At 51.1% G+C, this 21,880-nt stretch overlaps 1 protein-coding gene across 1 annotated transcript in view; it reads right to left on the bottom strand.

The window, feature by feature from the left end:
- The window catches only part of MYH9 (myosin heavy chain 9), a 78,706-nt gene that overhangs the window by 16,644 nt on the left and 40,182 nt on the right, over positions 1–21,880 (bottom strand). Inside the window, exons 4-18 of the mRNA XM_080939143.1 lie at positions 17,421–17,448; positions 16,542–16,635; positions 12,866–12,958; positions 12,411–12,474; positions 11,743–11,841; positions 11,209–11,352; positions 10,340–10,435; positions 9,397–9,515; positions 8,114–8,266; positions 7,055–7,228; positions 5,673–5,846; positions 4,030–4,144; positions 1,762–1,955; positions 1,531–1,652; positions 373–442 (exon numbers count right to left, since the gene is read on the bottom strand). Of these exons, the coding sequence (XP_080795269.1) occupies positions 373–442; positions 1,531–1,652; positions 1,762–1,955; positions 4,030–4,144; positions 5,673–5,846; positions 7,055–7,228; positions 8,114–8,266; positions 9,397–9,515; positions 10,340–10,435; positions 11,209–11,352; positions 11,743–11,841; positions 12,411–12,474; positions 12,866–12,958; positions 16,542–16,635; positions 17,421–17,448 (1,739 nt within the window). The remainder of the gene's footprint in view (positions 1–372; positions 443–1,530; positions 1,653–1,761; positions 1,956–4,029; positions 4,145–5,672; positions 5,847–7,054; positions 7,229–8,113; positions 8,267–9,396; positions 9,516–10,339; positions 10,436–11,208; positions 11,353–11,742; positions 11,842–12,410; positions 12,475–12,865; positions 12,959–16,541; positions 16,636–17,420; positions 17,449–21,880) is intronic.

Below are 21,880 nucleotides of genomic sequence, written 5' to 3'. Positions count from 1 at the left end.
TTGCCTCAGCCCAGCCATCCCAGGGGTTCAGGAGTGGCTGCACCTGCCTTCTGCCCCAGGACCAGAGGATATGGGGCTCAGGCCAAGAAAGCAGTAGAATTGTCCCCTGAATAGAACAGAGCTGCTCCTGTCAGAATCCTATCTCCTTTGGCCTAGTCCTTAGGGTTTGTCCTGGTTCCAACATAGCCCTGACTACTAAAGGTCTTTGAGAGCAACCCCTCAGGGCACTAAGAAAAATCAGAACATAAACACAAGCAGAGACCACACAGCACAGGCCTCTTCAGATCAAAATGGCCACGGAATACTTGTCATGTGAACAGCTGTGACCCAACAGCCAAAGGTACCCACTCCAGGGACTGCAGCAGGACTCACCATGAGCACACACGCCTGCTTCCCATCCATGAAGCCCTTCGGGATGGAATTAGGTGTGAGGATCTCATACCTGGGGGAGGAGAGAAAAGCTGGTCATTCTGTCCTTACCTCACTTCTGCGTGGACTACACCTTAATCAAAACCCAAAGCCACCCTGCTAGTGTAGCAGGGATGTAGTGCTGCTCAAAGAAGGAATCCCAGCCCAGCCACACCCTGCTCTTTCTTTGGCTAGACAGCTACCAAGGGAGAGAGTGGGAAAGGACACTGGAACACTGAGAGCAGGCATGAGCTATGGCTCTGCTTGTTCCCTGATAACCACCAAGTCCCCATCTGGGACCCAGGGGCTGGTATGCTCAGAGGTTCCCAGGACACCGAATATCAGCCCCAAGAATAGATGGCAACATCATGGTAGCAATCGGCACTCAACAGTGAGTAGACAAATAAAGTCCAAGGCACGAGTTCCTGCAGACAGCAGAAGCTACCGCACCTTCCAACCCTGCTCCACGAAGCCCTTCAGTGACCATGTATCTGGCCACTTCATAAAGTCCCTTCAGTGACCACATATCTGGCCACTCCCAGCGCACCAGCCCCTCACCAGCCCTGGAAATGGAATCCATACAAGTGACATTCCTTCCAGTGACAAGATGGGGCAACTCTCCTCACAGAAGTGGTTGTGCTGAACTGATTCTCAGACATTTAAATTTAAGGTCTCCGCTGGTAGCCCTGTTTGGAAGGCTTAGCAAGTGTGACCTTGTGAGAGGAAGTGTATCACTGGAGATGGGTTTTGAGAGCTTAAAGACTTGGTGCCATTTCAAGTTCGTTCTGCTTTCTGTTTACAGTTGGAGATGTGAGATCTCAGCTTCCAACGCCAGCACAGGCCTGCTGCCTGTCCGGATGGCAATGGATTCTTACTCTTAAACTATAAGCCCCAAATAAGCCTGGCCTTCTCTCAGTTGTCTCAGCCCTAGTATTTTAATCACCGTAACATAAAAGTCGGTGAGACAGTAGCGGTACTGAAACTAGGAACCATCTCCCCACAGGGCACTGAGGAAGGATGCAGAGAACCCGTTGTTCATACGTGTGAACACAGCCCCGGCTGAAGGTCCCTTCAGGAAACGGCACCTGAGGCTTACAACACATGTAGCCTACGCCAGCTCACCTCTGCCGGAACTCCTGGAAGACCACTCTGTTGGGGAAGCCCTGGCGGCAGATTCGGATGCCCTCAAGGACACCATTGCAGCGCAACTGGTCCAGCACCAAGTGTGGATCCAGTTTGCCAGCCTGGAGAGTAGAATACACAGAAACAGTCTCACTCTTGTACCCAGGGGCTGATGAGTAAAGGAAAGGGTAGGTGAGCCCTGCTGCTAGGGCTGCAGCCAAGCATCCGCACCTTCTTCTCGTGGTTGGGAATGATGCAGCGGACAAAGTTGGGGTTGGTATTCCTCAGTGTGGCCATGAGCTTGGCCAGCTGCTCCTTGTACAGCTGCCCCACGGTACGGAACATGCCCTTGCGGGTCTTGAAGGCACCGGGCAGTGCTGTCTCAGACATTCCGGCCACCTGGTCCAAGCCAATGATTCGATCCACTGTGAAAAGCATGAATGTGAGTGCCAATGCCACACTGAAGGGTCAGCAACAAGAGAAACAGATGTCAAGACAAAGAGGACAGGCCATATGGAGCTGCAGGACCCTTCTGCTCTGAGCTAAGACACACAAGGGTCTCGGGATAGGACAGACCTGACCTGGGAGGGAGGCACAGGGGACAACAGCAAAGAACTGAGTCACATCTCCAGTGCACTGCCAAGGATGACCCTATGCTCATGTCCCCTACCCCAGCCAGCTCTGGAAGCCCATCCAGAGCTGACTCCATGGTGGAAATGTGTTTGGAACTGAGAGAATTCCCTGAGGTTGGCTCTGACTTAAACCCTGGCTTAGCACATGTAGATTCCTGTGGGTATAGATTTTTGAAAAAGTATCTGAGTTCACAGTGACCTTTGGAGCCAAGTAATGGCATGTCTGAATATGCTCTGCCATCATAGACAGGATCAGGACTCATGACATATGGTCTTCCCCCAGCAGAGACCTCGAAAGCAGGTGCCGGGACAGTCCATGGCAGTGTTAGAAACAAGTCTGAAACCCCAGTGCTGCCCACAGTATTCCTAAGGGTCCTCCTGGAACACGTATGCAGTATTACATGGTACCTGGGTGCTGCCCACAGTATTCCTAAGGGTCCTCCTGGAACACGTATGCAGTATTACATGGTACCTGGGTGCTGCCCACAGTATTCCTAAGGGTCCTCCTGGAACACGTATGCTCTTTATCCTCTAGACCAACCCTAAAAGACATGGCTCCTATCTGTCTGGCTCACGCCCCGCAGCCCTGAGGTGAACTGTTTCTCCAAGGTAACAACAAAAACACATCAACCAAATCCAAGCAGTAGTCACTGGTATCAGTATAGATCAAGAGTGAGCATTAAACCTGGAGGCTGCTGTCACCAGATACGGGTTATAGGTTCTGGGGCAAAGGCCAGTTTCTACTCCTGTGTGACCAGGGCAGTCTTACTTACATGAGGACAAGTTTATTAAAAACTGAAATGAAATATAGCTTAAAATGGAAGCCACAGAGGAGCTTGCAAGCCATCTGACTTCTGGACCCCGCCACGGGGCCTGTCTAGCTGGCCTCCAAAGCCTGGGGGCGAGTGGCTAGAGGAACACTTGGGTCTGAGAGAAGGGGAATGTGGCCCCATGACAACTGGCCATGTATTCTGCTGCTGACCTATGTGGCTAGTGTTCTCTGAATAACTGCTGAAGGATCATAACTGCTACCCCTCAGCTAGACACACAGCAGCACACAAGGCACCTGAACCTCATGCAAGACACAGCTGCAGGTGCAAGCAGAAGACGGCCTCTAGGGGGCGCTCTAAGAAAGCCAAGGGTTGGTTGGTTGGTTGGTTGGTTGGTTGGTTGGTTGGTTGGTTGGTTTGTTTCATGGTTTCCCTAGGTTTGAAACTTCTAATATCCCAACCCAATCCCTCAGAAACCTGGCTTTCTATTGGAGGCCTGTGCCAGGCACACTGAGGACAGGAGCCCAGGGCAGCACAGGAAACAGGCATGGCCAGGCAGGAGGAACCATGGGGTAAGGAAAGTAAGACAGAAACGTGCAAAACGTACACAGCCCTGGGTATGGCACACAAGAGACCCCAGTGCAGGCAGCCAGTCACCTGATTCTAGGTGGAGAAGGGGAAAGCGGCGATAGAAATAGGCTCTCTGAGTGTTCTGCATCTCTGCAACAGAGAGGTTAAAGCAAGACCCAGGCAGAGGAGAGGGGAAAATGAGAGACAGAAAAAGAACAACTTCAAGGCAGCCAGTCTCCTAAGGGGGACAGAGAGAAGTGCAGGGAAGCTGTGAGGTTAAGGCTGGCTCCCTATGGAAGGTGCCTGGCTGCGTGGCCAGAGAGCCAGCAAATTCTGAAACCCTCTACCCTGGAGATGGCTATGGTGCTGTTTGGGGCAAACTGTTCCTTTCAATGCAGACAGATCTTCCTAATAAGAGTCACAGAGGACAAAAGACACCTGACCAGTGGGTGTCGTGGTCCTTTGTATGGTGACTGGGAGGAAGGACAGGCCCAGTGTGAGGCAAGGCTGGAGGGCAAAGGGCGTACCATCCTTCCACAGCTCAGAGACGAACTTGTCCGAGGACTGGTGAAGCAGCGTGGCGATGTTGTCGTTCAGAGGGTCCATGTTCTTCATCAGCCACTCGTCCGCTTTATAATCCACCTGGGGGACGCAGAGACCGGTCAGGAGTTACTCCCTCTGGCCTGGTACTGCCATTCCAAGAACCAAGTGACATGGGACAGAGGCAACAAGTACTGACAAGACACTCTCTGAGGGGGTGCAAACAGAAGCCAGCCATTAAGGTCAACAACAAGCTAGTGAGGGATGGCTGAGGGATTGATGTCACAGCTAGCCAAAGAATGCTGCTGTCTTTAAAGTAGTAGGAACACAGCAAAAGTCCTTTTCATGTCCACCTCAGAACAGACTCTGTTAACTAACATTTCTCTGTAGTCATAAGGCAAGTCACTTCTGCATTTTCTTGCCCTTTCAGAACACCCACATTTTCTATAACTGCACGCATTGCTCTAACCTCTTTCAAATACATTCTCAATAGCACAAGTCCCACGGCCATTGTAGAAGGTCCTGGAACAATACAGGCACATCAGGCACCTTGGCCTCCCTCTCTCTAGCCCACATGGCAGCGGCTGTCACTGAGGAACAGGATGGAGTTCCTTTGTCCTAAGACCAGGACATACATGCTGTAAAATGGCACTCCAGAGTGGGTGCTAGGCAGCGCACCCCCCGGGCACAGACATGGCACAGTTAATTTCATTGGTCAGACCCTGGGTGGCAGTGCCCCACCTTCCGTGGGATACATCATTCGGTGGAAGCAGCTGTGAGTTTCTGCGTTGGGAGCTGGGCCCTGATGGGAGGTGGGAGGGAACATGCCAGGAAGCCTCCCGAGGGCAGCTGTGTAAACAGTGCTTTGGGTTTTACTGTATTTTGGGGGGAAATTTCAAGAGAGTTGCTTCGGCGGCCGTAGGAAGCACACGGGCTTTACAGGAGATGCAGACAACACAGGCCCGGGGAGTATGGAAGAGGTGACAACGGTCCAGACAGTACGCCCCAGCCAGTACTGAAGACTGCAAAGAGCAGCTTCAGGGTCAGCATAAACTACGTTAGGCTGAGGCCCAGAGGCACACACACTGAGTCCTAGCCAAGGGCCGAGCGCAGCTCTACCCCACACCAGCTGTGATGACAATGGCTGAATCTACAGCAGGAACAACTCCCTTCCCCTGCAGTAGAGCACAACGGGCAATGCCTGGAGACGGTGTGTGGGTGCTACAGCCAGAATTCCTTCAGGAGAAAACTGGGGTGCTGCTCAACACTGCAGAAGCACAGGTCACAGTAAAGACAACCGGGCTGCTAGAGGCCAAGAAGCCTTGCCCTGAAGTACTGACCCACAGGAGCTCACTTCATTTCTGTCTGCTCCCAGATCCGGAGACGAAGCTCAAAGAGATTAAGCACATCGCCCCAAAGTCACTCAGCTCCATTTCAACTCCAGCCCCTTCACCCCTAAAACACATTACATTACTGACACCCCAACCATATTCTATAAGTCTCCAACACCACAGCTAGGCCTGAGTAAAGGGGCTCTGAAAGCCACGTGCAGGCTTACTACTTATTACGTATACCACGCATCATCAGAAACTGCCTGGGCCACATCCCCATCCTTCTCTGGCTGCCTCACCTTGCCGGCATAGTGGATGATGCAGAAATCAGCCTTGTCCTTCAGTTGCTTGGGCTTCTGGAACTTGGGGTGTGTGCCTTGCTCCTGCACCACCTTCTCCACGAAGCTCTTGTCTGTGGCTTTAGGAAACCAGCACTCCTCATCTAACAGGGCCAGGATGCCTGGGGGACCCGCCTAGAGAAAGGAGAGCAGGGAACAGGGTGAGCAGGGTATGGAGCTACACCTCCCAGGGGAGGATCCAGGGTTGGTGTGTGAATCCTCAGGATTCTAACACAGAGGACTGGCATTCTCCAAAAGGGAAAAATTGTGTCATTAGAGATCAGGACCTGAGTAAAGAACTCTGTTTTAAAACACATCTAGACTCTGGGCTATGGCCGAGAGATGGCACACTGTAACAGTTACTCAGCAGTGAGAGTCACTAGTGAAGCCCCAGTGAGATTGACAAATGCACATCTCCATAGCCACAGCCCCTAAGTAGAGTTTCAGGGTGCTCAGAGGCTGCCAAAGTGACTGTCCCTGGACTAAAGGTCCCCTACCCAAGCCCTGGCCCCCACACTGTGACTACACCACAGCTTAATGAGGAAATAAGGGTCTAAAAGAGGAGAAACCTTCTAAGAAATGGCTACCCCAACACCTCGGCAAGTGTCTGACATTTTGGAGCCAGGTAGGGTCCTAACAACTGTAGATTCAATTAAGGAAAAAACAAAAACAAAACCTTGAAAGGTCAGCATCAAAGTACACATTCCATGTCCCACTGCTGCTGACACTGTTTCAAAGTGCTCAGACTTTCTCCTGGGCCTTCTGATAGTCTACGTGACTCAATGTCCAGGATACTACAATTAGATCATGCAACTAAATTCAGGAGTTGACCCAGAGACAGAAACAGGTCAGGCTTCAATAATACAGTGCACAAACTCAAAAGCCCAACCGGGTGCCCTAAACTCCATCTAACAAGAGCTATAAATATGGTTGGATTTAAGGAGTACGTTTCTTTTAGCCCCAACCATCTCAACAATCAAGGCCATGAAATAAATGTTGTGTGGCTATGTTGGTCTCAAGCAGACTGAAGCTGGGTTTTATGTGAATGGCTGCACAGTTCTGTGCTATATACAAGTGGGGGTGGGGGAAATCTTACTCCACAAAAGCATGCTGTTTCTTTAAGACAAACTGGTCAGCATCTGCTGTCTCTAAGGAAAATAGAATGCTCTGCCCGGTCTCATCACCATTCGATCAGGGCATCTTGGATGAGGGCCTGGGCTCTGAGCTCTCCAGACAACACAGACAGCAGGAAAACTAGATACCCACAACCAGCAGGGTCTACAGGTGTAGAGCAGGCATTGCAGAGAGGAGTGAGGAGCCAGCCAGACCAGTGTGGCTCTTACCGGCTTCTCAATGAGGTCGATGCAAGGCTGCAGGTCGAGGCCGAAGTCAATGAAGTTCCACTCGATGCCCTCTCTCTGGTACTCCTCCTGCTCCAGGATGAACATGGTGTGGTTGAACAGCTGCTGCAGCTTCTCGTTGGTGTAGTTGATGCACAGTTGCTCAAAGGAGTTCAGCTGCAGGACGAAAAAAAGGATCAGAGAGGTCCCTCCTACTGAGGACCCAGGACCACAGGGAAGGAAAGTGTGGGGAAGGTTCACTGTGACACCTCCAAGCCCTGCCCCTAGGCAGCAGCCAGGATCTGCCCTGCATGTGCCCTACCCCACAGCAGGAAGTCTCTGCCTTCTGAGGACAGCTGCGCTCTCTAGCAGGCTGACAAAGCCCTGCTCAGATCAAGTTATGAGACAAACAAAGAGACTTAGCAAGAAAAGTGTTTTGTTGACTATGTTAATCAAAACACAAGGATGTGGAAATACATCTGTGCTACTTGTGAATAGGGATTAGCTGTAGGCTTCCTCTCCAACAACTCTGACACTGAGATGAACAAAAAGTGACAGCAACAGGTCTCTGGGACTCTGCTGCTACCACTGTGGCTGCGCACTACACCCAAGCCACGAGGGAAAAAGCTACAACACTTCTGTGAGAAATTAGTAACAACTGAAGACTGAGTTTCCCAATCTAAGCTCTTGGCTTCTTTGAGGTCTACTGTAAGCAGCAGCTGTAGGATCTCACCAGCTTTTCCTACTGGATCTCAAAGACTTTATGAACAGGAACAACGTGTGATCTCAAAGTGCAAACTCAGGCTGGGAGAACAGGCCATCAGGCGCATTTGCTCGTGAGGTCTCCAGAAGCTTGACCTCAGAGGCGAGCCCCTCTAAACCTGCTGGCTGGCCACGGGCCTGCACCTGTGTTGTTTAACACACACCAACAGGGTTCTGGTGCAAACAAGATTGTCAGTCTGAGCAGCTAATGGGACCCTGACAAAAAAATACTCAGGACCCAAGGAGATGGCAACCAAAAGGCCAAGGGGGAAGCCTGGGAGTGTGAAGTCCAGAGCTTACATCAAAGATCTCGAAGCCAGCAATGTCCAGGATCCCGATAAATGAGGCGCCCTGCCTCTTGGTCTTGTCCAGAGCTTTGTTGATGCGAAGCACTAGCCAGCGGAACATCCGCTCATAGGTAGCCTTGGCCAAAGCTTCAATGGCAAAGTCAGCCTAGGGACAACATCCGGGACACAAAGGTTAGATAAAAGTCTGAAAGCCATGTGCCTCTGCCCCAGTGACTTCACTGTGAAGCTTTCCCCAGAGAAACAGCCTAGGCAATGAAGATGGGAAGCATCCCAGATCCTCATTGTACAGTGACAGCTGTAATATCTCCATGCCGCCCCACAGCAGTGGACCCAGATATCTGCAGAGACCTGTGTTAATACAACAGTTCCAAAAAGTATTTACAAAAGGGGTAACATCCCAAGACCTGCTTCAAAATAGCACTGGTGAGAAGGAGGGTAAAGACTGATCAAGACTAGATCTGTTCAAGTTCCTTGGGACAGGTACAGAGGGGCCATTCTATTGTTAAACATGTTTCCAAAGCTCCACAATAAAAAACCAGAATTGAAACTAAGTTAAAAAGAGTGTGAAGGAAATAATAATCCTCATGGGTAAGACGATAAACACTGTTGCTTCTTCTGACTTTGTTGTATTTTCTGAAGCATTTTTGTAGCATTTTTTAATTGGGAAGAAATCAAACGTTCTTGTTAATTCTTATGGACATGAAGAGTTGGCAGCAAGTAGGAACATTAGCTTTTGAAAACAACATTCTTGTCCTTTCTACTGTTGCCCTTCCCAGGAGCAGCCACAGGCTCACAGCTATGCAGTGAGATCTTTAGGAAAAGCCCTGATCATGCCATCTTCCAAGAGCTGGCGCCATAAAACCCCATGACCAGAGCCATGGATAAAGCTGAAGGAGGAGGAAGTCTGGCCTTCGAGGGCACCAGGCCCAAGAATGACAAGCACACTTGCTTGGCACAGATGGTAAAGACCCTGCTTGTCTCTCAGCACATGTAGCAAGGCAGCAGGTGGTAGAGAAACAGTCACTTGGCCTGAGTTCCAAAGATGATGGGGCCATTGCTGGCACCAGGAGCCACACCACAGAAACAGTAAGGCCTCGTTTTAAGCAGAAGCAGGGTGTGGTGTCATCTTGGATACCTAGCAGCCTAAAGGCAGCACTTCCCAAAGGTGGACTTGGGCATGGCAGCCCAAAGCAGGCCTCCCACTGCGCGGCTGCAACAACATTCATCTTCCCAGGAAATGCCCAGGCAGTGCACACAGAGAGACACACAACATACCTGCTCTTTAGTCTGTGCCTTCTGCACATAGTCTCTGCCCACCTTGATGCGCGGGGTAAGGATGCCTCTGGTGAAATCGGTCACATTGATTCCCAGGAGGTGGCACACCTTCTGAGCAGCTGACAAGTTCAAAAAATAAGGCAGGGGTGAGAAGTGGTTTAATTGAACCCACATGTAGCCTGTAAGCACAGAAGGTGCAAAGGCAAAAAAGCTAGTCGCAGTGCAGGCCTACAACTCCGAAGCAGGCCTCAACTCGTGTTAACATAGGTCTCTATCCAAAACCAGGCCTTCAAGTGACAGGCCTACCTGAAGCCCAGCAATGTGTAGTCCCACAGAAGTATCCAGTACAAAGCCACACAACCCACAATGAATGTTTTTAGGAGACTGCAAGTACAGACAGTGCTGTGAGACTCAGTAAGACAAACAGGAAACGGTGGTAGCTGAGTGAGGTGAGTTATATGGTGTCACATCCTGACCTCTGCAAGGATGAAACTCGGGTTACTTTGTTCCTCGAGGAGAAATGGTTTTTAGCACCAAGATAAGCGGTTTGGTTTCAGAAACAAGTGAGCAAAACTCAGGCCAGGAAAGAAGGTCCCTAGGTCCTCTATCTCACTGGGCAGATACCTGCTGTGTATAAAGGTGTGCCTCTGTACCTTCTGCGATTACGCACATCTGTTCAAAGGAAACAGCTGGAGGAAGGCTTAACCATGCACAGCTGTAATCCCAGCTACTAGGACAGGTAAGAGCAGGAATACCTCAAGATCACAGCCAGTCTGAGCAACACAGCTGAAATTCCTACTCAAGAAAACCCTGTAAACTTAAAAACAAAACTGACCGGGCTACATAACCACAAACAACAGCATTAAAGAGAGGAAGGTTTGGAATTTCTGGATTCTCCCCTGAGCACAGCACACCCTCCGCTCAGATGAGAGCCTGGTGTTACCTGTGTTATCTGGCATGGACGCCTGGTCAGTGTTCCTTTCCTTCTTGAAGACAATGTTGCCAAGCTGAAGGACTCCAGAGATGACCCGCAGCAAGCCTTTGGTTTTTAGGAAAAACAGGTCAGAGCAGACAGAGGCTGGAGGAAGCCCCCCAACAGCTGTGGGCAGCCAGTCCACAAGAGATCCTTGGCTAAGCATGGGGAGTGCACTTCCTGGAGTGTCAGAATATGAGGCCTTGCCTTGAAGTGGCGGCTACCTGCCCCACTACTGCTCGGGATGGCTTGTCTCTGCTATACCTCGGCCTGACAGCACTAGTCAGACACCAGGTCTGATGACATGTTTAACTCTCTTTTTCTTTTCTTTTTTTTTCCTTTTTGAGGAAAGGTTTTTCTGTGTAACAGCCCTGGCTGTCCTGGAACTCGATCTGTAGACCAGGCTGGCCTCAAACTCAGAGATCCAACCTGTCTCTGCCTCTTAAGTGCTGGGATTAAAGAAGTACACCACCACCACATGACCCATGTTCTGAACCTACAGTAAGAACATGCTTCTGGCTCACGGCCCATTGCCTGTTTTTATAAATACCTTTATTGGGGCACAGTTACACTCATCGATTTAAATAGTGTCTGCCACTGAACAGAGCACCTCTGGCCCGCCAGCCGCTTCCACACTTCACAGGGTGATGACTGTTTCCTTTGCTGCTGTTACCACCAGCAGATCCTCAAGCCTAGTCTTTAAAGACTTCCTTCCATTACACAGGGACCCCTAGCCCCAAAGTCAACAGGAAGTTTCTACTTCCTCGAATCTGCCTCAAGTTGCCCAGGGAAAAACCAGCCAGTCTCAGAACCTCTACCACAGTAGGGCCTGGCCTTACCCATCTGCTCATCCTCTGGGATGCTCATAATCCTCATGGCCTCCATTGTCTCCTGGAACAAGTCCTTGTCCTGCTGCCCAGGGATGGTGACATGCCCGTTGGACAGGAAGCGGTATTTGTTGTATGGCTCCAACAGGAGATCCGCTGTGAGGGGAAGAAGAAAGGCAATGAATGGTCAGTGAGGTATGAGACTCACAGGCTCCAGGCAATACTGTGACAGCCAAGACTTGGGGATGTGATCACCCAGGACCACTCTGCTGACTCAGCAGATACAACCAGCATTTCTATAACTGGGCAAAGCTCTGAGGCTGAAGCTCTGCCTGAAGACAGAAGCCCTCAGCCTCTAGGGGTCAAGCAGCCCCTTTTATAGTGTCAGGTCACTGGGGCGGAGCATACCTGGTAGAGGGGTGGGGTATATCTGGTTGTTGCTAGGTAACTGAGGGGTGGGGTTTACAAAATCCCAACAGTCTTCCCCAAACCAAATATATTTCCCAGCAGTGACAGCAGACCCTCCCAGCGGGGGCCCTGACTCACTCTTCAGGTGCTCTCCAGCCCCAGACAGCAGGTAGTAGAAGATGTGGAAGGTTCGCTCATCCTTGGCTTGGCGGATAGCACGAGATTTCTCCAAAAGATCTTTGAGTATGTTAAAGAACGAGACACACACACACACACACACACACACACACACACACACACACACTGGAGGGAAGGCAACCCCCTGTCTTACTCCTGTCGCCATCAAAAGGAACTGAATGTCACCAGGAAGGAAGCAAGGCACAGAACAGCAAAGCAGGGCAAAGCCAACCACCCTGCCTTCAAAGAGGCTGCTGGGCTTAAAGTGCAGCTCACACTGGGAAAGCCATGTCTGCTTAAAGGGACTCTGCTGAGGACTGAGTGACAGTACTACAGAGAGAACACCACAAAGGCCACAGGCAAGGGAGACACAGAACAGCAGCCACCGTGGGGCCACCACTCAGGTGCCCACTAATGACTTTCAGCAGTTCTCTCCTCTGAGCCCCGGGTCACATTTCTAGTCAGCTCCTCGTGGGTCAGCTGTTCTTAATATTGTCCCAATGCCACACGAATGCTAACACAATAAGGCCCAGAGGGGAGGTGCTGAAATCAGGAAGCAGCCTGTCTTCTATGAGGGCTGCCACCTCCCACAATGTCCCATCTCTTGATTCGGTCAGCCGTAAGGATACAAGTCTCAATGTTGGCACCAACGATGTAGCCATTGACATCAAAGTTGATACGAATGAATTTACCCTGAGGAGAGAAACACAGAGGGGACAAATCTCAGAGAGAGGGAACAAGGGGCCCCACCCAGCCCTGCTCCTGTACCCAGAGGCTGAGCCAGCATACAGGGCTCAGGGGCACTAAGATAATCGATATGCCCAGCCTGGGGTCGGCCCTGCTTGTTATGGGCAGTTCTCCATCCCATGTGACCTGACCCTGGGAACCCACTGGCCACTGGTATGATAGGCTGTGGCCATGCTAACTAAGAGGGGGAGGGGCAGGGCCATGCCGACAGGAACTTGAACACTAACTCAAAGAGGGAACAAAACTCAATAAAAGCACCAAGTGGGAAGCCATGGTGCCAAAATATGTGCATGGTGTCTTGTCTCCCAAGAGCCTGGCACCACCAGCTGGTACTCACAAATCGTGAGGAGTTGTCATTCTTCACCGTCTTGGCGTTTCCAAAGGCCTCTAAGATAGGGTTGGCCTGCAGCAGCTGCCGCTCCAGCTCCCCCTGCGGAGGAACCCAGAATCTTAGAAAGGCCAGGTAGCAGTGTGGGCTAAGCCCCACACACCAGGAACAGAGGCCTGTGGGGAGGGCCCTGGCACCTGCCACTCTAGCCTCCTCCTTCCTGCTGGGCCTTTGCAAACAGACTGATCAGAAATTGACCTGTGAGGAAATCAGGAAGCTACGGGCTCTGGCAAAGTGTTGAGAGCGGGGAGATTAAGACCCTGTCTCCGCGACAGTCTCGCCCTATGCCCACTGGCCTTCTGCACCTCTGTGTATCTAATCCCCACAATTTCCCTTTGCATACAAGGACAGGCATCGGGTCCACAAAAGACACTCCATCCAGATGGAGTCAGTGGTACTATCCCTACAGGCTCCTACCTCCAAACCTGCCCTGACATCTAACTGAAGAGCTGGTGAAGCCCACTTTGGAGCCCCAGATATTTATCAATAATTTTCACAAATCCTAACTGGGGGATCCTGGTGCTTGTTGGATGCCAGAAGAAACCCTTGTACATTTTTTCCCTGAACCTATAGTGCTTACATAGACAGCTGCCTTGTTTCACAGACTCTGGAGCTGAGGTTGGGGAAGGAGGGACAATCTCTTCAAGATCACTGAGTCACGAGTCAGCAAACTCAAGTCTTCTCCCTAATCATTGCCAATCACTTTGATACCCCTGCCCTGGCCACTGTGCACCAAATCAATTCAGCAAGTAGCGATCAACAATGACAAACACTGGCTGTGGACCCAGGGCCCTATTCCTTGGGACAGTTAGACCTCTGGAGGGGAAAGTACTGAAGTCCCACCAAGCAGGGCTGGAGAGTGACCAGGGCTTTGTGGAAACAGAGGCCACCTGAGAGCGATGAAAAGTAACATGGAATCGGTGGCAGCAGCTCTCCAAGAGTCAGCAACACCACACCTGCCTTCCTGCACACCTGCCTTCCTGCACACCTGCCTTCCTGCACACCTGCCTTCCTGCACACCTGCCTTCCAGCACACCACACATCTACAGGGCACCATCGAGGTTCTAGAGTCCACCAGAGTCCAGAAGTGAGCCAGGCTAAACCTCCTCATCCTGCCACTTCAGCCAGGGCTCCTGGATTTTACAGAAACTTCTGTGGCCCAGTCAGGTAAGTGGAGAGGCCACTCTACTCCTGAGAAGAGGGTCAGTGAGGCCAGGCCACAGGGCAAGGAAAGCCATGCCCTCAGGAATGGCTCTGCATGTGTACTTGGAACCAGTTCTCACCAAGCGCCAGGATCCCTCCCATAAGCCTCAAACAGACCTGGGATCGGCCCACAGGCAACCCACACAGCCAGACTTGGATAGGAGCTGCTCCCTGCCTAGTGACACTCCTGGCAAAGCAGAGACCAGGCTGCCAGAATGGCTGGGCCACTCCTGCTCCCTCAGACAGTGCTTCTGCCTGCCTATCTTAAATAAAGGCAGAGCTCAGGCGTCTCTGGCTGAACCCACACACAGCTGCTACAGAAAGAATAATCACTGTGCCAAGTGGGAGCAGTTAGAGCCATTCCCTGCTGCCGGTGGTGATGGTTCGCTTTAGACCTCTAATTAGGCACAGAAGAGACTTTGTGAATGAACTTTGCACAATATGAAATGTGCTGGTGTATGATCCTAAGTTTGAAACTACTGGTCCAGTTTCTAAAAAACTTTCCTGGGGTGGGATGTGTATTTCAGCCAGAGGGCTCCAATTAGTACATTAAACAACAACAAGCTAAAACTCAAAACCTGAGGGAGACAGGACAGCTGCTCAGACTGCAGAAGTCCACCCTGGCTGTCCTCTTAAGTAAGTTCAGCTGAAAATCCCCAGACCTAGCCAAGGCCACACAGAATGACTGGTGGGCTTCATCTGCAGGTGTTGGGTTAAGTCAGTCGCTGCAGGTAAGAGAGCTGTCTCCCAGAGAAGTTGTGAGGCCTTGAACTGCAGACATATCGGGTATGGAAAGTCACGGTACGGATTCAGGCATGGTAAACAATGACACTGGTCAATGGCCTTCACAGCGACGGGACAGCAGAGGCTGCCAGTCACTCTGGCTGGAGGAGGAGCCAGGCGAGTGCCCACCACAGGATGTCTTCACGGTGTTCTTCCCACATCCCCCTAAGAACCCAACTATTTGTATGCCTTTCCTCTAAGCTGGAACCCACACATGAGGCACATGGGGCCCTTTTGCTGCTAACTAGGGTCCTGTCTCTTGTCCTCGAGGGCAGAGATTCCAGTAGCGCCCTCCTAAAAAACAGTCACATACCAAGCATTCAATAAATAGCTGGGAAATAGATTTTACTCCAAATTCAGAGACAGAAAACCACAGCGAGAGACCTCCTAGTCTCACAACTCTGTTTTTAAAATAGGTCTCCTAAAAAGAATGGAAAATGGGGGGGAGTAGGGGGTGGAGAGAGGGGAAAAAAAAAACTTTATTAGTTTCTAAATATAATTCCTAACACCCCATGGAAAAAGTTTCAGAAAGTCTTAAGAAGCTTGGCGTGTAGAGAGTTGTTTCTGGTCTGGTTCCAAAAGACGGCGCATGGATGTCCGTGCGGCTGCACCCCAGCTATGCATGCAGAGACACACCCCACTTACTAGTGAACACGGTGCATAGCACACCAGTATGGTGAAGCCAGTGAGGGCAGCAGAGCACCCCAATGGCCTTGGGGTGACATCACTGGCACTTAGATTTCTCAGGGCGACCAAGGAAACCAGGAAACTCCACCTGGGACCTCCTGGCATCTCTCCCAGCTTGTGCCAGGAGACGCAGAGCCAGCCATCTGTGACTGGTGTGCCCCACCGAGCCTGTGGGACTCTGGGAAGGCAGATGCGCATCCCATCATGCCAAGATCAGAACCGCACAGGGCTCAGCTGGAATTCAGGCAGGTCTGGAGCTCTGAGAAAAGCCAGGTGATGAGGCTGACCCGTCAGGAATTGCTGTGTGCATCACGCCCGGCCCGCCCGAAACAATCAGTGAGCCTCTAGGAAAAGTTCTAGCTGCGGAGAGTGACAAGGTGTGGGGTGAAAAGCTGCTCAGAAGAACGTACGGAGTCCAAGGGCACACGATGGCAGAACACGCATTCCTGGTGCAAACGTGCAGTAAAACGTGCATCTCACCTAGCCAGGGCACTGCTGAGCTCCACCAAAATCCACCAAGGGAGGAGGGAAAAAAGGAAGTAAGATGACTTTGCAACTGTGCTTTCTCAGTGAGGGAACTGTCCACCCAGAGGCACTGGCTCACACAACAGAACAAGGATAAGGGATCAAAGGCAGGTCAACCCAAGTCCTTCTGGCCTCCATCAGCTTGAGAGCCACATTTCAGACTGGCTCTGCGTGCAGCACTTAGCTGCCGTGTCAAGCATTCTGCTGTGTAAACCCGGGATGGCTCCAGCTTTCAGAGCAACTTGGAGAGTTCAGAGGCCAGGAATGGAATGGACCTGCTACTACCCAGCCACTCCCATGACCACTAAGCCACCGCCTAGGGAAGCAGGTGGGCCTCTACTTGTTCCCAAGAGCATCTTCATTTAAAGATGAGGCCTCCCTCCTTCACCACCCTTTACCAAAGCCTGACAAGGCGTCAGGCACTCACCTGGTCCTTCTTGCTCTTGTGTGAGGAGGCCACGTGTGCCAGGTACTGGATAACTTTCTTGGTGTTCTCTGTCTTGCCTGCTCCAGACTCACCCCTGCCAACAGAGTTAAGGAGATCTCACTGAGATGTGGCTACGTCCTCATCCTCCGCCCCACTGGGAGACAGTGCTGCTGTCTTCTGTGAGTGCCGATGAAGGAGCCAACACACACACACACACACACACACAAAAAAAAAAAAAAAAAAAAAAAAAAAAAACGGAACAGCAAACCAGATGTAACATTCTGGAATCTTCTCTGTCTGCTTCTCATGGCCCACCAGAGCCAGATAAAAGTCGATTCAGACTCACTGCCTACCCTGGTCACTTGGCAACCTTCAGAGGCAAATGTTTCTAGACATCGGGAAGGCAGCTGTTGACCTGGGAGCCATAGTCCTTCATTCAGACATTTCTGGGAGGCAGTTTCTGTTCCATCAACTCCCATCTCCTTATTAAGATGGAAAGTAGCCATAAAAGCCCAAATCAGAGCCGGAAGGTTTGCTGGGGGATCTGGAAAAGCCTGTTGGTGCCTCTTACTGGAGCCTGAGGGGCTCCTCTGCTGTCACCCACCCTCCCACACTTGAGTACTTGGCTGTGACACAAAGCTCACTGAGACCACTGGGCATAGCCCTGAGTCCTGTCTCGGGGAGGGTGGGGCCTGAACTGGAATGAGCTTATCAACCTGCCTTTGACAGGATAAAAATAGTCTTTCCCCAGGAATAAGAGCAGGGATGAGTTCAATCCCCAGCACCACAAATAAAATCAGCAGAGCAATAAACAAACACCACCTCCCCCCCTTCATCCCTCCATCCCTCCCTCTTTCCCCCTCTCTCAAAAACACTTACGTGCACAGGATGGACTGATCTTCTCGATCTGCAACAAAGAGCACATCAAGTTACCTTGGATAGGAAGAAGAAACCTCTCCCTTCCCATCTCAATGAAGAGTTGCTAAAATAGGGAACAAAGACTTAAATGCTTCTCTCAGGGGACCCTCCCAGGCCTGAGCTGACTGTGCACAGCCTCAGAGGAGAGACCCCCAGCTCTGGCTGCACCCCTGCTGCCCACCCCATCCCATGAGTATCGGAGAAAAAATGCCCTTGGCAGGCACTTGCAACACTGCCCACATTTAAGCAAGGAATACTGTTTAAGGGGCCAGTAATCAGAGCAGGCGGCATGGGACAGTCCCAGTGTGGGACACCGCCTCGCAGAGTCTAAGACCAGAGATGACGATCTTCTCTGAGCCCCATGCACTCCTCCATGCTGTGAGGTAGCGCATGTAACAGGAACACAGTGGGTCCACATGCATGGGGCTTGGCTCATGCAGGGCACAATGATGACAGGATAGGGGGAGCCAGGAATGTTCCCCTTTGCATGGAGGCACAACCACAGTGCCCTGCACTCTACAGCTGAGCAAGGACGGTCAAGTGCCGGGACAACGTGCCAACCTCAACTCTACTTCACAGCACAGCGCACACTGGCTACCCACCCTCCTTCATGATTAGTTTGATAAGTGTAACACATAAAACAGACCTGGTGCTGACCCTGCGAGTACAGTAAACTAACTCACAGATAGGCCATCGTCATCTGGATGACGGAGTGGCAGTGGCGTGGGGAGGAGGTAGGGAGCAGGAAAACCAGTCGGGGCACTGGTGGCTCTCGAACAAGCTTGGGACTCCATGCGACAAGGTGCTGGGTGAATGACTCATGGTTTTCTGTGCGCATGGCCTCAGGACATAGAATTAGCCATCCAATGGCAGACTGACCAGGCAAATCACCGGGCGCTCCTGTAGGTGAGCTTTCTAGCTGGCCCAATCTCAGCAGCACACCCTGCTGAGTACACACAGCCACCTCTATTCTAGTAGGACTCACACAGGAAGCAGGAAAAGAAACCCTTACACCCCATGCGGGTTGCAACTGCCTCTGCCCTTAGCTACATTCTAATCTCCAAAGTAATAGACAACCAAGCCAGGCACTTGGAAGCCGAGGTAGAACCGCTGTGGACTTAAAGGTCACGGTGAACCATAAAGCTGACAAACCAAACCCAAAGAACAAGAAAAGGAAGCCATCTTGGATTGGAAGCCCCATCCTCCCTCTCGTATCAATACCACCCTACCTCCCTGAGAACCACTCAAAGAGAAGTCAAGAAGGAGGCATTCAACCTTCCTCCCCCTTGCTCTGTCCCCTCCCCCCAAAATGCATTCTTCAAGGCTGCCAGACAAGGACTGAGACTGGGCAGAACCTCCATAAGATGGCAGGAGTGGCTGGGGACAGGCTAGAGGAGAGCTGTTTCCGCCCCTTCTCCCCCAGCAGCAGTGTGGCCCACAAAGCTGAAGCAAGCATTTTTGTCATCCCAGGCCCTGCCCTCTCCCAGCAGCCCCCTGTGGTCGGCCCCAGATGTGGCTGCAGGCGGGCATGTTTAGTCACCGCTCTGGAGCAGACAAGAATGTACCTGCGTGTGCTGGCAAGGCACGAGCAGAAAGGGCCTGGTGCTACCATAAAAGGAAACATTCTCCATTCCTTTCAGAAGGAACTGGTTCCCAGGGCTGTCCAGGCCCAGTCCCTGGATGACTGGAATTCCTTTATGTGAGGAGGAGTCAGAGAATTATTCACTACTCAACAGGAAGCAGGGTGGCCAACCCACACGGACACACATGCACAAAAGCAAGAGACATGCAAGCAGCTGCACTTAGTCCTATATGCACACAGAAGCACACACGCATACATACAAGTGTGTGCCCTGGTGCATAAGAATGTGTGCACAGACATGGAAGCAGGAACACAGTGCACAAAGCAGCACACACACTTGTGCTTAAACAGATCCCTAGCACACACTTATGTATATCCACATACACAGAGGCCTGCACGTGCTCCAAAAGCTTAAAGCCCAGAGCCGGGCTCACCATGAAACATGCCTCCCCAGCACCTTAGCTCTCCCCCTTGACCTGTCCTCTCCACTTCCGCTGCCATCACTCCAGCCCAAACACCCGCTCAGAAGAATCAACAACGACTTCGTTATTCTCTGCTGAGCCACTGTTTCTCAAAGATGACCTACCTGCCAAGAGGCCTCCTCCTCCACTTGGGTAAGGCCCACGGCACTAAGCATGGTAGAGCCACCTGCTCGAGTGACTCACAGCCTCTAGGTCCTCAAGATCCTTACAACACGTCCCAGAAATTTCAGTCTGACACCTGGCCTCATGGGTAGCCAAAGGAAACCCTTACCACTCAGACAAGAAAGGTAAATTTCTCACAGCACTATGTTTGAAATGTGCCCGAGCTCAGGGCATCCCTTACAGATAATGAGGTCCCATCAAGTGGTAGGCTTGAACCAGTTCATCCTGCTGCCTGCCACCCTGTGCATTCTGGTAGGGACCTCCCATGACAGCAGCCTTGCCTCACACTGTCATCTCAGTGGCTGAGGGCACTTGCAGGCCTCCTGAAGCCATTGTTTCTGCCCAAGTCCATACTTGGTCATATGGTTATCTGAAACACCCTTGTTTCTTTCTTCTAACTGGGGACCTGGGGAGGTAACAGCCACCAGGATAACCTTATTCAGCACACAGGCTCTGAACCACCCATCTCAGCCCTATCTCAGAGGATGTGGGCTCTATGAGACTCGGCCATGGTCTTTAGAACTTTTCAAAAGCCACAGCCTCTCCTCAGTCAGAATCTTGACAAAGCCCTGAGCAGGAGACATTGGCTAACAGAGCAATTTGACTACTACTGGTCCATACACCCAGAGCAGTTAGAAAGGAAGCCATTATTCCTTGACCTCTGGGAATTCCCTCTGGGAAATCCCTCTGGGAATGAGGAGGGTCTGTTCTAAAGACCTGTGGAAAGAAATGCCAGAGGCCCACTCAGAACGCTTTCCCCACACTACATCTCTAAGCACCTAACAGAACCTTCCAGAACAGCAAAAAAAAAAAAAAAAAAAAAAAAGGCTCCAATAAATTAAACACTCAGCAGCCAAGTTCTTCCTGCTCATGACTAGACTTCAGACCCAGAAGCCCCAAGGTTGGGTCCACAGAATGAGATCACAGAGCTGAGGTGGCCATCCTGAGTGGACAGGTTTCTAGCCAACTCTAAAGACCACCTGAGGCCTCTGCAGGCGTCTCATCCTGGGCATTTGGAGTCTTACACACATGGGGGAGGGGGAAGATACACCATGGCTCACTTCCTCTGTGAGAGGAGCTATGGCTGAGTCTTGTCCATAAAAGGCTGTGAGGCTTGAGACTACTAACACAGTGGTGACATCAGCCAGACAGGAAGTACAGAAGGAAGGGCGCAGGCTGCTACTAGAACTGACTCATGGCTGGGCTCAGAGAGTGTACCTCCCTGGAGGAACTGTCATAAGGCCATAACTGGGTGAGTGACTCCCTGAGGGAACCCATCTCTGGGTCCACTGGGTTTCCTGGAGCTGAGAAGATAAGTCAAGGTAGGCAAACATGCCTACCCAAGTCAGGACTATGACAAGAAGCCACCCTCCTTCGAATGTGCTCTTAAGAAAATTACACAGCAGACCTGAGGGCAACTTGCTGTATGAAGACTGTGTGGGCAAGGTGACTTCTGCACTGGCATACTGTGAGCAGACGCTGAACTCCAGAGTCGCCTCTCTGGATACTATCTAAGTCTCAGGAAGCCACAGCACAAAGGATTTGCAAAGCATATAAAATGTGAGGTTCCAGTTCAATGCCAGAAGCAGGAAAGCCTTAGTGTGGCCTGAAGATAAAGCCACAGATCCTGAGGAATCTGATGATTTGATTCAAGTCCAGAGCTGAGGAGAGAACTCAGGCCTTTGTCCCAGTAAAAGCACCAACAGGCTGGGTCCAACCTCTATGTATGGCTACTCCCCTAATGAGAGAGAGCCTGTGGGTGGCTCTGGTGCAATCTCCACAGCCAGCTGTCACAGCCTAGGTGACAGGAATGGGAAGTAGATAGAAAGGAGAAAAGAGAGGGTATGAAATACCACTTCCTACTTATTTGCAGAGGTTGCAGACAGGCTGAACAGAGGTCTTCTAGCAGTCTCCAACAGACAGCCCTTTTAAAAGGAAGCCCCTTGGGGGCTGTAGAGATGGCTCAGTTGTTAAGAGCACTGACTATTCTTCCAGAGTTCCTGAGTTCAAATCCCAACAACCACATGGTGGCTCACAACCATCTGTAATGGGATCTGATTCCCTCTTCTGGTCTGAAGACAACTACAGTGTACTCATATACATAAATAATCTTTAAAAAAAAAAAAAAAGAAGAAGAAGAAGAAGAAGAAGAAAAAGAAGCCCCTTGCCATGGTTCCCAAGCACACAATGTGGTC

The sequence above is a fragment of the Micromys minutus genome (assembly GCF_963924665.1).
Source record: "Micromys minutus genome assembly, chromosome: 27".
Classification (NCBI taxonomy): Eukaryota; Metazoa; Chordata; class Mammalia; order Rodentia; family Muridae; genus Micromys; species Micromys minutus.
The sequence above is the reverse complement of the archived record's forward strand: the minus strand, read 5'-3'. Positions and strand labels throughout refer to the sequence as shown.